The 13,606-nt window shown below is 42.9% G+C and overlaps 1 protein-coding gene across 7 annotated transcripts in view; it reads right to left on the bottom strand.

The window, feature by feature from the left end:
• Positions 1-13,606, bottom strand: part of LOC118371387 (calcium-activated potassium channel subunit alpha-1-like) — a 315,283-nt gene that overhangs the window by 126,702 nt on the left and 174,975 nt on the right. For all 7 annotated transcript variants that reach the window (XM_052474861.1, XM_052474855.1, XM_052474850.1 and 4 more), the window contains exon 3: positions 2,933-2,994. In XM_052474861.1, coding sequence (XP_052330821.1) covers positions 2,933-2,994 — 62 coding nt within the window. The remainder of the gene's footprint in view (positions 1-2,932; positions 2,995-13,606) is intronic.

The raw sequence follows: 13,606 nt of genomic DNA, 5'->3' as shown, positions 1-13,606 counted from the left end.
GTTTTACCAAATAGGGCAAAGTCCATATTATAGCAAGAACAGCTCAAATAAGCAAAGAGAAATGACAGTCCATCATTACTATAAGACATGAAGGTCAGTCAATCTGGAAAATTTCAGTGCAATCGCAAAAACCATCAAGCGCTATGATGAAACTGGTTCTCACGAGGACCGCCACAGAAAAGGAAGACGAAGAGTTTTCTCTGCTGCAGAGGATAAGTTAATTAGAGTTAACTGCACCTCAGATTGCAGCCCAAATAAATGCAGAGTGCATGTGACAGACACATCTAAAATATCAACTGTTCTGAGGAGATTGCATGAATCATTGCTGCAAAGAAGCCACTACTAAAGGACACCAATAAGAAGAAGAGACTTGCTTGGGGCAAGAAACACAAACAATGGACATTAGACCGGTGGAAAACTGTCCTTTGGTCTGATGACTCGAAATTTTAGATTTTTGGTTCCAACCAGTGTGTCTTTGTGAGACGCAGAGTAGGTGGTTCCCACCGTGAAGCATGGAGGAGGAGGTGGGATGGTGTGAGGGTGCTTTGCTGGTGACAGTAATTTATTTAAAATTCAAGGTACACTTAACCAGCATGGCTACCACAGCCTTCTGCAGAGATACGCCATCCCATCTGGTTTTTGTGCTTAGAGGGACTATCATTTGTTTTTCAACAGGACAATGACCCAGCACACTACCAAGCTGTGTAAGAGCTATTTGACCAAGAAGGAGAGTGATGGAGTGCTGCATCAGATGACCTGGCCTCCACTATCACCCGACCTCAACCCAATTGAGATGTTTTGGAATGAGTTGGATTGCAGAGTGAAGGAAAAGCTGCCAACAAGTGCTCAGCAAAAATGCAAACTCCTTCAAGACTGTTGGAAAAGCATTCCAGGTGAAGCTGGTTGAGAGAATGCCAAGAGTGTGCAAAGCTGCCATCAAGGCAAAGGGTGGCTACTTTGAAGAATCTCAAATGTAAAATATATTTTTTATTTGTTTAACACTATTTTGGTTACTACATGATTCGATGTGTCCAAACTTTTGACTGGTACTGTATATATATATACACACACACACACTACCATTCAAAAGTTTGAGGTCACATTGAAATGAAAGCAATTTTCTGTCCATTAAAATAACATCAAATTGATTGGATATACAGTGTAGACATTGTTAATGTTGTAAATGACTATTGTAGCTGGAAACTGATTTTTAATGGAATATCTACATAGGCTTACAGAGGACCATTATCAGCAACCAACCATCACTCATGTGTTCCAATGGCACGTTGTGTTAGCTAATCCACGTTTATAATGAGCAAAATAACACAGACACTTGACAGAGGAAGATTGGAAAAGTGTTATGGACAGATGAATCTAAGTTTAAGGTGTTCGGATCACAAAGAAGAACATTCGTGAGACGCAGAAAAAATGAAAAGATGCTAGAGGAGTGCTTGATGCCATCTGTCAAGCATGGTAGAGACAACGTGATGGTCTGGGGGTGCTTCGGTGGTGGTAAAGTGGGAGATTTGTACAGGGTTAGCGGGATCTTGAAGAAGGAAGGCTATCACTCCATTTTGCAACGCCATGCATGCCATACCCTGTGTACAGTGTTTAATTGGAGCCAATTTCTTCCTGTAATAACTATTTAGGGAAGAAGCAATCAGCTGGTATTCTGTCTATAATGGAGTGGCCAGCACAGTCACCGGCTCTCAACCCTACTGAGCTGTTGTGGGAGCAGCTTGACTGTATGGAACGTAAGAAGTGCCCATCAAGACAATCCATCTTGTGGGAGGTGCTTCAGGATTATATTTCCTATTCATTTTGCAACTCATTTCATGTATGTTTTCATGGAAAACAAGGACATTTCTAAGTGACCCCAAACTTTTGAACAGTAGTGTATATACACACACACATAGACATATATATAATTTTTTTGCTATCTATATTGAAGAGGAAACAAGCCAAGGGAGGATAGCAGGTTTGTACAGGAAGTGAATCATTAAAAAGCACACTTATTCATATGCAGCATTTCCCTAGATGTTGTGATAACCTACCTAACTATCTTAAAGCATGTTAATTTCCTACAGTAAATAGTCACACAAGGGACAAAACCTCACCTGAGAAGTGCACACATAAATCATGAAGTGATTGTAATAGGATTGTTCAGAAAATTCAAATGCATTATATGAAGCATTATCTGCATTATTCACAATATTGTTAATTCTGCTGGTCAGGGCTAGGATGGGTGAGAGCCTGAGAATGGCGTGGGAGGGTGATTGGAAACGTGGGATGCTACAGTAGCTTAGTTTACTGTGTGTGCATGTGTGTGTGTGTGTGTGTGTGCGCGCGCGCGGTGTCTCTGAGGACCAGGCAGACCTACTGATATCCTGCTTTGTCTATGTTACCATGGAAACTAAGTGTGGTGCCAGGCCAACCGGCTTCCATTGACAAGACTATAAAGGAGGAGAGGAGAGGAGCTTTATAGTCTTTTAGATAACACACAGAAAACCGTGAAAACCAACACATGGTTGCACTATGACACATTCTACTTCACCAACGTGGGTGACTAGGACAACACCATGTGTGGATGAATCTGTCTGAAGTACCTATTGGTCATACGAAGGGTCTAACATCTGATTCCTTTCACAGCATCACAATCACAAAGTAGTGTTCAACAGCAACTGATAGGATGGCTAATCAGTCATTCAATACAGCCACGTAAATCAGTATAATAAACAATTCTACTTCACCAATGTGGGTGACTGTATGTAGCCTTCCACATAGGATCTCACTTGTGGCGCCTACTGATCATGTGAAGAAATATCAGATCTGATATTAAATCACAAAATTCAATAGCTTACTGTACAGTAAGGTGGTCTGCATTGCAGTCAATACAAAAGCAAATACCAGCACATAAAAGGGGGATACTTACTCAGAAGAGTCTATAAAGTATATTCCAAGTGCTCCAATGCTGAGAGCAAAGACGAGCACGACCTAGAGAGAGAGAGAGAGAGAGGTACAGAGATTAGTTTTAGAATGCAAACGTGTAACATAGAATACGATATAGCAATAATTATCATTCGGCACATTTAAGTGTCAGTCATTCTCTCTCACTCACACACACTCACACACACTCACACACACACACACACACACACACACACACACACACACACACACACACACACACACACACACACACACACACACACACACACACACACACACACACACACACACACACACACACACACACACACACACACACACACACACACACACACACACACACAAATTGCAGCCCTGTTTCCAATATTCCTGTGGTTCAACACCCAATACACACAGCAATCAGATCATGTTATAATACCTCTCCACTGCTGAACTCTGAGATTGTGGACATTCCCCATACTGTAATATTGTCCTGTATGGCTCAGTTGGTAGAGCATGGCGCTCACAACGTCAGGATTGTGGGTTCAATACCCCGGGGCCATCCATCCATAAAAACGTATGCACGTATGGCTAAGTCGCATTGGATAAAAGCGTCTGCTAAATGGCATACATTACTGTAATGTGTGTGTCATAATGAGTGACATAATAGACAAGGTTGTTGTCATCGGTCATCAAACCGTGGCTGGTCTCACAGCCTTAAAGAATGGACATTCTTCAAAGCCAGGGCTTATGTAAATCCTGAATAATAAAAGCAGGCCAATGAATACAGCGTAAGTGAAGTTGAGTGGTATTCATACAAAAGGGAAAGGAAATACACTACACATCTGTGAACCAATCCTTAAAGGGTGATTGTATGAGAAGGAGGGTTGCGGGAAAGGCTGTTGTGACTGCCTTAGTTAATGCAGAGTCATGGGTTGTATTGTACCTGATGCCATTATGCCTCAGGTGTCAGCCATCACACACACGGTACCGCAGCCCCATCAACATCCCTCTACAAATCAGCTGAGTTGTAATGTGAAGACAGGGTGGGGGGGTATATGAGGAATGGCACTTGTCATTGACATCTAACATGCTGTTCACACAGAGACCACCTCCTGAAAACAGTTCTCAAAAAAGGGGTAAAAGGATAGAGGGAGACGAAGAGGGAAATGGGAGAGTGAAAAGGAGGGAAATGGGAGAGTGTAAAAGAGGGAAATGGGAGAGTGAAAAAGAGGGAAATGGGAGAGTGAAAAAGAGGGAAATGGGAGAGTGAAAAAGAAGGAAATGGGAGAGTGAAAAGGAGGGAAATGGGAGAGTGTAAAAGAGGGAAATGGGAGAGTGAAAAAGAGGGAAATGGGAGAGTGAAAAAGAGGGAAATGGGAGAGTGAAAAAGAGAGAAATGGGAGAGTGAAAAAGGGGGAAATGGGAGAGTGAAAAAGAGGGAAATGGGAGAGTGAAATAGAAGGCTAGAGAAAGGATTAGAGGGATAGTGATTGGCTGGGCTGGACAACCGCTAAAATACTGTTCTCTTGAACAACTAGCAATCAACATTATCATCATGAAGAGGCCTGCTTTATTACACATGGCTGAACCCACTATATTAAAACAACCTGACTGAGAAAGATATACTATCGTTACCCTACTAGCCCTTCTCCCTATTCAGCCACCACACAATAGACATCCCCAGTCCTGCATGATTGCACCATTCATTATAAATGACGGGGGCCTGATTATTTTCATGCTATGGCTCTTTGGATTGATCTACTACATTGTCGTTGGCCTAATGAAAAAACCCCCCCATGTATTTTTAATGGAGTCTCTTTGTATGGGAGATGGTGGGGTCCATAGAGCGAGTCTGGTTGAGGTTAGTGATAGCCAAGCGTAGTGGTAGCTAGTGTAGTGCTGTAGTACATGACTGGAGTGCCGTCAGGTTAGCGTAGAGTTAGAGCAGCGCTAGCAAAGGAGAAGGGAAGCTTGCTTCAATGCCAGCCACTTTGACAACATCAAGATCTCTTTACTGTGATAAGACTGAACGGATGTCATGGAGAAGGCTGCCACACATGACGTTGACAGGATCACTGTGGGAGTCAAATGCATCATCTGATCTGATTCCAACTAAAGATTCAAAAAGATGTTTTAATTTTTTTATGTCATGGCTATTATTGATTGAATTTGTACATCCTGCTATCAACCCGCAACACAACTACTGTCAACGGTTGATGTCAGGATACTGTATAGGATTTTCCCCACAAGAGGGCAGAGTTAGCTAGTAGTGAGTGTGTGTTCTCTGCACACAGTGGATATCCAGGCCATGCAGGTTGGAGCTATTAACACACACAGACACACACTCAATCTCTTCACTCTGGGAACAACCAGGGACATCACATCAGTGCGACAGCTGAAACGGTTTCCAAACAAAATGAGAAGGGGAGGGATGGCAGTGTAGCCTCCGTGAGTCACTGTGGGGATGCTGTCCTTGACACAGTCCTCTGATGACATACATGTAGGCAGTCCTACTGTACCAACACAGAATGCAAGTACATAATTGGAACACACACATACACGCAGGCACACACAGACGCAAATACTAATATTTCCTTGATGCTAATCTGTGACATTTCTGTGATGCTCATCTGTGTCCTCATCTGTGATGAGAGAGCGAGAGCGAGAGAGAAGAGAGAGAGAGAGACAAAGACAGAGAGAAAGAAAGGAAAGACGGGTAGAGGGGTAGTCTGACCAGTTGGTTGGTTGCTGGAAAGCTTGCCAGTGAGTGGTGAGAACCCAGAGATGAGATCTGAGGAGATAAGAGGAGTAGACATCTTCCACTGACCCAGTTACTCATCTGTGAATGCTGCATGGCTGCTCGCTAACACTAACTAGTGCTAGCCATCGTGTCTGTCTGTCTGTGTGTGTGTGTGTCTGTGTGTGTGTGCTGTGTGTGTGTCTGTGTGTGTGTGTGTGTGTGTGTGTGTCTGTCTGTGTGTGTGTGTGTGTGGTGTGTGTGTGTGTGTGTGTGTGTGTGTGTGTGTGTGTGTGTGTGTGTGTGTGTGTGTGTGTACGCGTGCACGCATGTGCATGTGTGTGCGCACTGTTTCAGATAACCAGTGCTAGCCATCAACCTCAAACCCATAAACTCCAAAGACAGGAGCACCACTGTAAATCATGACTGATTCCAAAAGACAGGGGAAACCTACAATGTGGGGACATCCCCATCGCCTACAGACTACAAATAGAAACCCAGCTGTAGGCCTGACAAGGACTGGGAAATGTAGTTTTAACAGTAGTCATAAAATATAACATTCTATGGGGTTAGTGAATGCTTGTTTTGAGAATTAAAACACTTGAATCAGAGTATGGTTATCTAAGCATTTAAAATGTATGTTATTTTGCAGACACTCTTATCCAGAGTGACTTACAGTTAGTGTAGTCATCTGAAAGCAGTTATGAGAGACAACCTTATCCAGAGTGACTTACAGTTAGTGTATTCATCTGAAAGCAGTTATGAGAGACAACCTTATCCAGAGTGACTTACAGTTAGTGTATTCATCTGAAAGCAGCTATGAGAGACAACCTTATCCAGAGTGACTTACAGTTAGTGTATTCATCTGAAAGCAGCTATGAGAGACAACCTTATCCAGAGTGACTTACAGTTAGTGTATTCATCTGAAAGCAGCTATGAGAGACAACCTTATCCAGAGTGACTTACAGTTAGTGTATTCATCTGAAAGCAGCTATGAGAGACAACCTTATCCAGAGTGACTTACAGTTAGTGTATTCATCTGAAAGCAGCTATGAGAGACAACCTTATCCAGAGTGACTTACAGTTAGTGTATTCATCTGAAAGCAGCTATGAGAGACAACGTTATCCAGAGTGACTTACAGTTAGTGTATTCATCTGAAAGCAGCTATGAGAGACAACCTTATCCAGAGTGACTTACAGTTAGTGTATTCATCTGAAAGCAGCTATGAGAGACAACCTTATCCAGAGTGACTTACAGTTAGTGTATTCATCTGAAAGCAGCTATGAGAGACAACCTTATCCAGAGTGACTTACAGTTAGTGTATTCATCTGAAAGCAGCTATGAGAGACAACCTTACCCAGAGTGACTTGCAGTTAGTGTAGTCATCTGAAAGCAGCTATGAGAGACAACCTTATCCAGAGTGACTTACAGTTAGTGTATTCATCTGAAAGCAGCTATGAGAGACAACCTTACCCAGAGTGACTTACAGTTAGTGTAGTCATCTGAAAGCAGCTATGAGAGACAACCTTATCCAGAGTGACTTACAGTTAGTGTATTCATCTGAAAGCAGCTATGAGAGACAACCTTACCCAGAGTGACTTACAGTTAGTGTAGTCATCTGAAAGCAGCTATGAGAGACAACCTTATCCAGAGTGACTTACAGTTAGTGTATTCATCTGAAAGCAGCTATGAGAGACAACCTTATCCAGAGTGACTTACAGTTAGTGTATTCATCTGAAAGCAGCTATGAGAGACAACCGAATCTCACAGTCAGAGCAAGCACATTTTTTCCTCAATAAGTAGCTATCAGCAAAGGAAAGTGGGATACTTTCAGAATGTATTCAACTGAAATGTGTCTTCCGCATTTAAACCAAACCCTCTGAACCAGAGGGGAACAGTGCCTTGCTCAGGGGTAGAACGGCAGATTATTACCTTGTCAGCTCAGGTATTCGTAATGCTCTAACCACTTGGCTAACTGCAAAGACAGTGCTAGTAAGAAAAGACAAGTGTGAGTGTTAGTTAAAGAAAGGCAAGGGTGTTCCTTTTTTCTGTACTTCTGGTGAGGTATTGCAGATAAAGAAAACCTAAGTACTGTATATACATATATTTACAACAGTAGAAGCCAGTATTAGACCTTTAAGCAAGACATTTTAACTCAACACAGAGAGTTTGATTCATACATCCGTGTCCATGTTTACTGTGCAAAATGTGTTCCTGCGTCATGTTGTTTTCCGCTAGGTTATGTCCTGACCAGTGACTGTACTATAACTGTCTGACTAAAGGTGTAAAAGAGCTGTTGCCACAAATTCAACATGGGGTTAGTTAGACCATGCCCGCATGTATGTGTAAGTGTGTGGTTTCAGATTCCAGCACTGCAAGCAGCTAGCTGTCTAGAGCATATCGGACTGTTAGCTGAAGAGGCCCATCACTATACCTATTTTGCCAATTGGCCTGGACCCTTTTTACTACACGGAGCCCTGCTGATCCATCACGACTGGTCTGCCGACGTAACCGCACGAGGGGGCTACAACAGCCTTATTTCACTGTAGACCCTCTAGCCCTGCTTAATACGCCTTAGCTAACCCTTGAGTTCCACCTCCCACACATGCAGTGACCTCACCTGGTTTAAATTATGTTTCTAGAGACAATATATCTCTCATCGTCACTCAATGCATAGGTTTACCTCCACTGTATTCTTCACATCCTACCATACCTTTGGCTGTACATTATTCCTTGAATCTATTCTACCCTGCCCAGAAACATGGTCATTTTACTCTCTGTTCCGAACATACTAGACGACCAGTTCTTATAGCCTTTAGCCGCACCCTTTTATCCTACTCCTCCTCTGTTCCTCTGGTGATGTAGAGGTTTAATCCAGGCCCTGCAGTACCTAGCTCCATTCCCCAGGTGCTCTCATTTATTGAGTTCTGTAACTGTAAAAGCCTTGGTTTCATGCATGTTAACATTAGAAGCCTACTCCCTAAGTCTGTTTTACTCACTGTTTTAGCACACTGCCAAGCCCGGATGTCCTAGCCGTGTCTGAATCCTGGCTTAGGAAGACAACCAAAACCCCTGAAATTTCCATCCCTAACTATAACATTTTCCGACAAGATAGAACTGCCAAAGGGGGCGGAGTTGCAATCTACTGAAGAGATAGCCTGCAGAGTTCTGTCTTACTATACAGGTCTGTGCCCAAACAATTTGAGCTTCTACTTTTAAAAACTCACCTTTCCAGAAACAAGTCTCTCACTGTTGCTGCTTGCTATAGACCACCTTCTGCCCCCAGCTGTGCCCTGGACACCATATGTGAATGTATTGCCCCCCATCTATCTTCAGAGCTTGTGCTGTTAGGTGACCTGAACTGGGACATGCTTAACACCCTGGCCATCCTACAATCTAAGCTTGATGCCCTCAATCTCATACATATTATCAATGAACCTACCAGGTATAACCCCAAATCTGTAAACACAGGCACCCTCATAAATATCATCCTAACCAACCTGCACTCCAAATACACCTCTGCTGTCTTCAACCAGGATCTCAGTGTTCACTGCCTCATTGCCTGCGTCCGTAATGGGTCTGCGGTCAAATGACCACCTCTCATCACTGTTAAACGCTCCCTAAAACACTTCAGCAAGCAGTCCTTTATAATCGCCCTGTCCTGGGTATCCTGGAAGGATATTAACCTCATTCCATCAGTAGAGGATGCATGGTTATTCTTTAAAAGTGCTTTCCTCACCATCTTAAATAAGCATGCCCTATTCAAAAAATGTAGAACCAGGAACAGATATAGCCACTGGATCACTCCAGACCTGACTGCCCTTGACCAGCACAAAAACATCCTGTGGCGTACTGCATTAGCATCGAATAGCTCCCGCTATATGCAATTTTTCAGGGAAGTGTCACGCCTTGGTCTTAGTATTTTGTGTTTTCTTTAATTATTTGTTCAGGCCAGGGTGTGACATGGGTTTATTGTATTGTCATATTGGGGTTTTTGTAGGCATTGGGATTGTGGTTGATTAGGGGTGTGTCTAGTATAGGCTTGGCTGCCTGAGGCGGTTCTCAATCAGAGTCAGGTGATTCTTGTTGTCTCTGATGGGGAACCGTATTTAGGTAGCCGGGGTTTCACTTTGTATTTCGTGGGTGATTGTTCCTGTCTCTGTGTAGTTTCACCAGATAGGCTGTAATTAGGTTTTCACGTTCCGTTTGTTGTTTTGCATTTATATAGTTATTTCATGTATAGCGATTGTTTCATTAAAGACATGAGTAACCACCACGCTGCATTTCGGTCCGACTCTCTTTTGACAAACGAAGAACGCCGTTACAGACTCACCCACCACACACGGACCGAGTGGAGTGGTAACAGGCAGCAGGAGCAGCGAAGGGAGGACGTTATGGACAGCAGAGGTATGGAGTATACTACGTGGGAAGAAATAGACAGGTGGGCGGTCGACCCAGAGAGAGTGGCTGAGCTGCCACTCTCAGAGGGAGAGTGGCTGAGCTGCCACGGTCATCAGCTTCTTCAAAGGGGGAGACACTCTAGATCCAAACTACTACAGATATATATTTATCCTACTCTGCCTTTCTAAGGTCTTTGAAAGCAAAGTTAACAAACAGATCACAGGCCATTTCGAATCCCACTGTACCTTCTCCACTATGCAATCTGGTTTCTGATCTGGTCATGGGTGCACCTCAGCCACGCTCAACGTCCTAAACGATATCATAACTGCCATCAATAAGAGACAATACTGTGTAGCTGTATTTATCGACCTGGCCAAGGCTTTCGACTCTTGTCAATCACCACATTCTTATCGGCAGACTCAACAGCCTTGGTTTCTCAATTGACTGCCTAGGCTGGTTCACCAACTACTTCTCATATAGAGTTCAGTGTGTCAAATCAGAGGGCCTGTTGTCCGGACCTCTGGCAGTCTCTATGGGGGTGCCACAGGGTTCAATTCTCAGGCCGACTCACTTCTCTATATACATCAATGACACCGCTCTTGCTGCTGGTGATTCTCTGATCCACCTCTACGCAGACGACTCCATTCTGTATACTTCTGGCCCTTCTTTGGACACTGTGTTAACTAACCTCCAGACGAGCGTCAATGCCATGCAAAATTCCTTCTGTGGCCTCCAACTGCTCTTAAATGCAAGTAAAACTAAATGCATGCTCATCAACCAATCGCTGCCCACACCTGCCCGCCCGTCCAGCATCACTACTCGGTGATGCGGTTCTGACTTAGAAATACCTAGGTGTCTTGTTAGACTTTAAACTCTCCTTTCAGACTCACATTAAGCATCTCCAACCCAAAATTAAATCTAGGCTTCCTATTTTGCAACAAAGCATCCTTCACTCATGCTGCCAAACATACTCTCGTAAAACTGACTATCCTAACGATCCTTGACTTCGGCGATGTCATCTACAAAATAGCCTCCAACACTCAGCAAATTTGATGCAGTCTATCACAGTGCCATCCGTTTTGTCACCAAAGCCCCATATACTACCCACCACTGTGACCTGTATGCTCTCGTTGGCTGATCCTCACTTTGCAGCCTAGTATCTCTACTTGCACATTCATCTTCTGCACATATATCACTCCAGTATTTAATTGCTATATTGTAATTATTTTGCCACTATGGCCTATTTATTGCCTTTACCTCCCTTATCCTACCTCATTTGCACACACTGTTTATAGACTTTTTCTATTTTTCTATGTTAGTTTATTCCATGTGTAACTCTGTGTTGTTGTCTGTGTCGCACTGCTTTGTTTTATCATGACCAGGTCGCAGTTGTGAATGAGAACTTGTTCTCAACTAGCCTACCTGGTTAAATAAAGGTTAAATGAAATATAATCAAAAAATGGATCAGCTCTCACATGACACACTCATACTACATTATGCAGTACATATCGCCATAACACACTCAAAACGCACACAGTTCCAGTCAACGTTTGGACACACCTACTCATTCCAGGGTTTTTCTTTATTTTTACTGTTTTCGACATTGTAGAATAATAGTGAAGACACCAAAACTATGAAATAACACATATGGAATCATGTAGTAACCAAGAAAGTGTTAAAAATCACGTATTTTAGATTCTTCAAAGTATCCACCCTTTGCCTTGATGACAGCTTTGCACAAGCTTGGCACTCTCTCAACCAGCGTCACCTGGTTGAGAGAGTGCAGAATGCTGTGGTAGCCATGCTGGTTAAGTGTGCCGCAGAATGCTGTGGTAGCCATGCTGGTTAACTGTGCAGCAGAATGCTGTGGTAGCCATGCTGGTTAAGTGTGCCTTGATTTCAAAATAAATCACAGACAGTGTCACCAGCAAAGCACCATCACACCTCCTCCTCAAAGCTTCACGGTGGGAACCACACATGCAGAGATTATCCGTTCACCTACTCTGCATCTCACAAATCTTAAATGTGGACTCATCAGACCAAAGGACAGATTTCCACCAGTATAATATCCATTGCTCGTGTTTCTTGGCCCAAGCAAGTCTCTTCTTATTATTGGAGTCCTTGAGTAGTGGCTTCTTTGCAGAAATTCAACCATGAAGGCCTGATTCACTCAGTTTCCTCTGAACAGTTGATGTTGAGATGTATCTTTTTTGGTTAAAACATGATTCCATATGTGTGATTTCATAGTTTTGATGTCTACACTATTATTCTACAATGTAGAAAATAGTACAAATAAAGAAAAACCTTGAATGAGTAGGTGTGTCCAAACTTTTGACTGGTACTGTACATACACACACCCTTACCCTGGTTTGTTGACTGCTTGACTAGCCCATATTCTTTCACTCTACGTACGATATGCAACACCCAAAGCCACCGAGCAGCAAACCAGGCTAACAAGCTGCCTACCCTTCAAATAGACCACAATATAACAGGCTATGGGTTTCAACTGCTAATACAATCCAATATAGCTGCCGAATCAACAGAACACAAGATCTTTGGTCTGAAACAAATCCACGAGCTAGCCTGGATTCTACACTAAATATCTCTTGACTATTGTTTCAATGGAGCAATATTTAGTCAGTGTGTATTCCAGGCTACAAACAAGTTATAAAGTGAGCCTGGAATCCTCACTAAATATTCCTTAGTTCCTTAATATTGTTTCAACAGAGCAATATTGACTGTAGATTCATTCCAGGCTACAAATGAGCGGCAGTTAGTCTTACCCAGACTCTTCCAGGCTAACAGAGAATTCGTTTAGACTTGTGATTTTCTTGACTCGTCCTAAGTGCACTTCCTGACAAAGCGCATGCAGGACCCAGCTGACAGGTGATGTGGGTTGATGTAGAAAATAATCACTTCATGTTTCGGGTGAGTCGACAGGTTGGCTAGGAAATCAAAAGGACTCTGGTGCAGAGTAGACATGTCAAAGTCAGTTCAGTTTAGTTCATGCAGATAGGCTCCTAACAGTCAGACTTACATACTAGCCCAAGCTGCACTCAAACACACACAAACAGGGATCTGAAATAACGTTGTCTATACACAGTCAAGTCGTTAAATGTCCAGTGCATTGTGTGTTTTATATACATGTAACTACCAAAATAATGTTGAGTAAATGAGGGATACAAAATAAGTTTGGTTCCTGAGTTAATTAAGCAATTAACATCCCATCATGCTTAGAGTCATATATAAAAATGCTAGGCATTGGCTGTGCCCCCGTAGGTTGACAATGCCCCCATCCACAGGGCACGAGTGATACCTGAAAAGTTTGATGAGCATGAAAACAATGTAAACGATATGCCATGGCCGTCTCAGTTATCAGATCTCAACCCAAATTAACACTTACAGGAGAGTCTGGAGTGGCGCCTGAGACAGCATTTTCCACCACCATCAACAAAACACCAAATTATGGAATTTCTTGTAGAATGGTGTCGCATCCCTCCAATAGAGTTCAAGACACTATGAATATATGCCAAGGT

Source organism: Oncorhynchus keta, chromosome 2, assembly GCF_023373465.1.
Source record: "Oncorhynchus keta strain PuntledgeMale-10-30-2019 chromosome 2, Oket_V2, whole genome shotgun sequence".
Taxonomy (NCBI): domain Eukaryota; kingdom Metazoa; phylum Chordata; class Actinopteri; order Salmoniformes; family Salmonidae; genus Oncorhynchus; species Oncorhynchus keta.
This window is presented reverse-complemented; position numbering and strand designations above follow the sequence as displayed.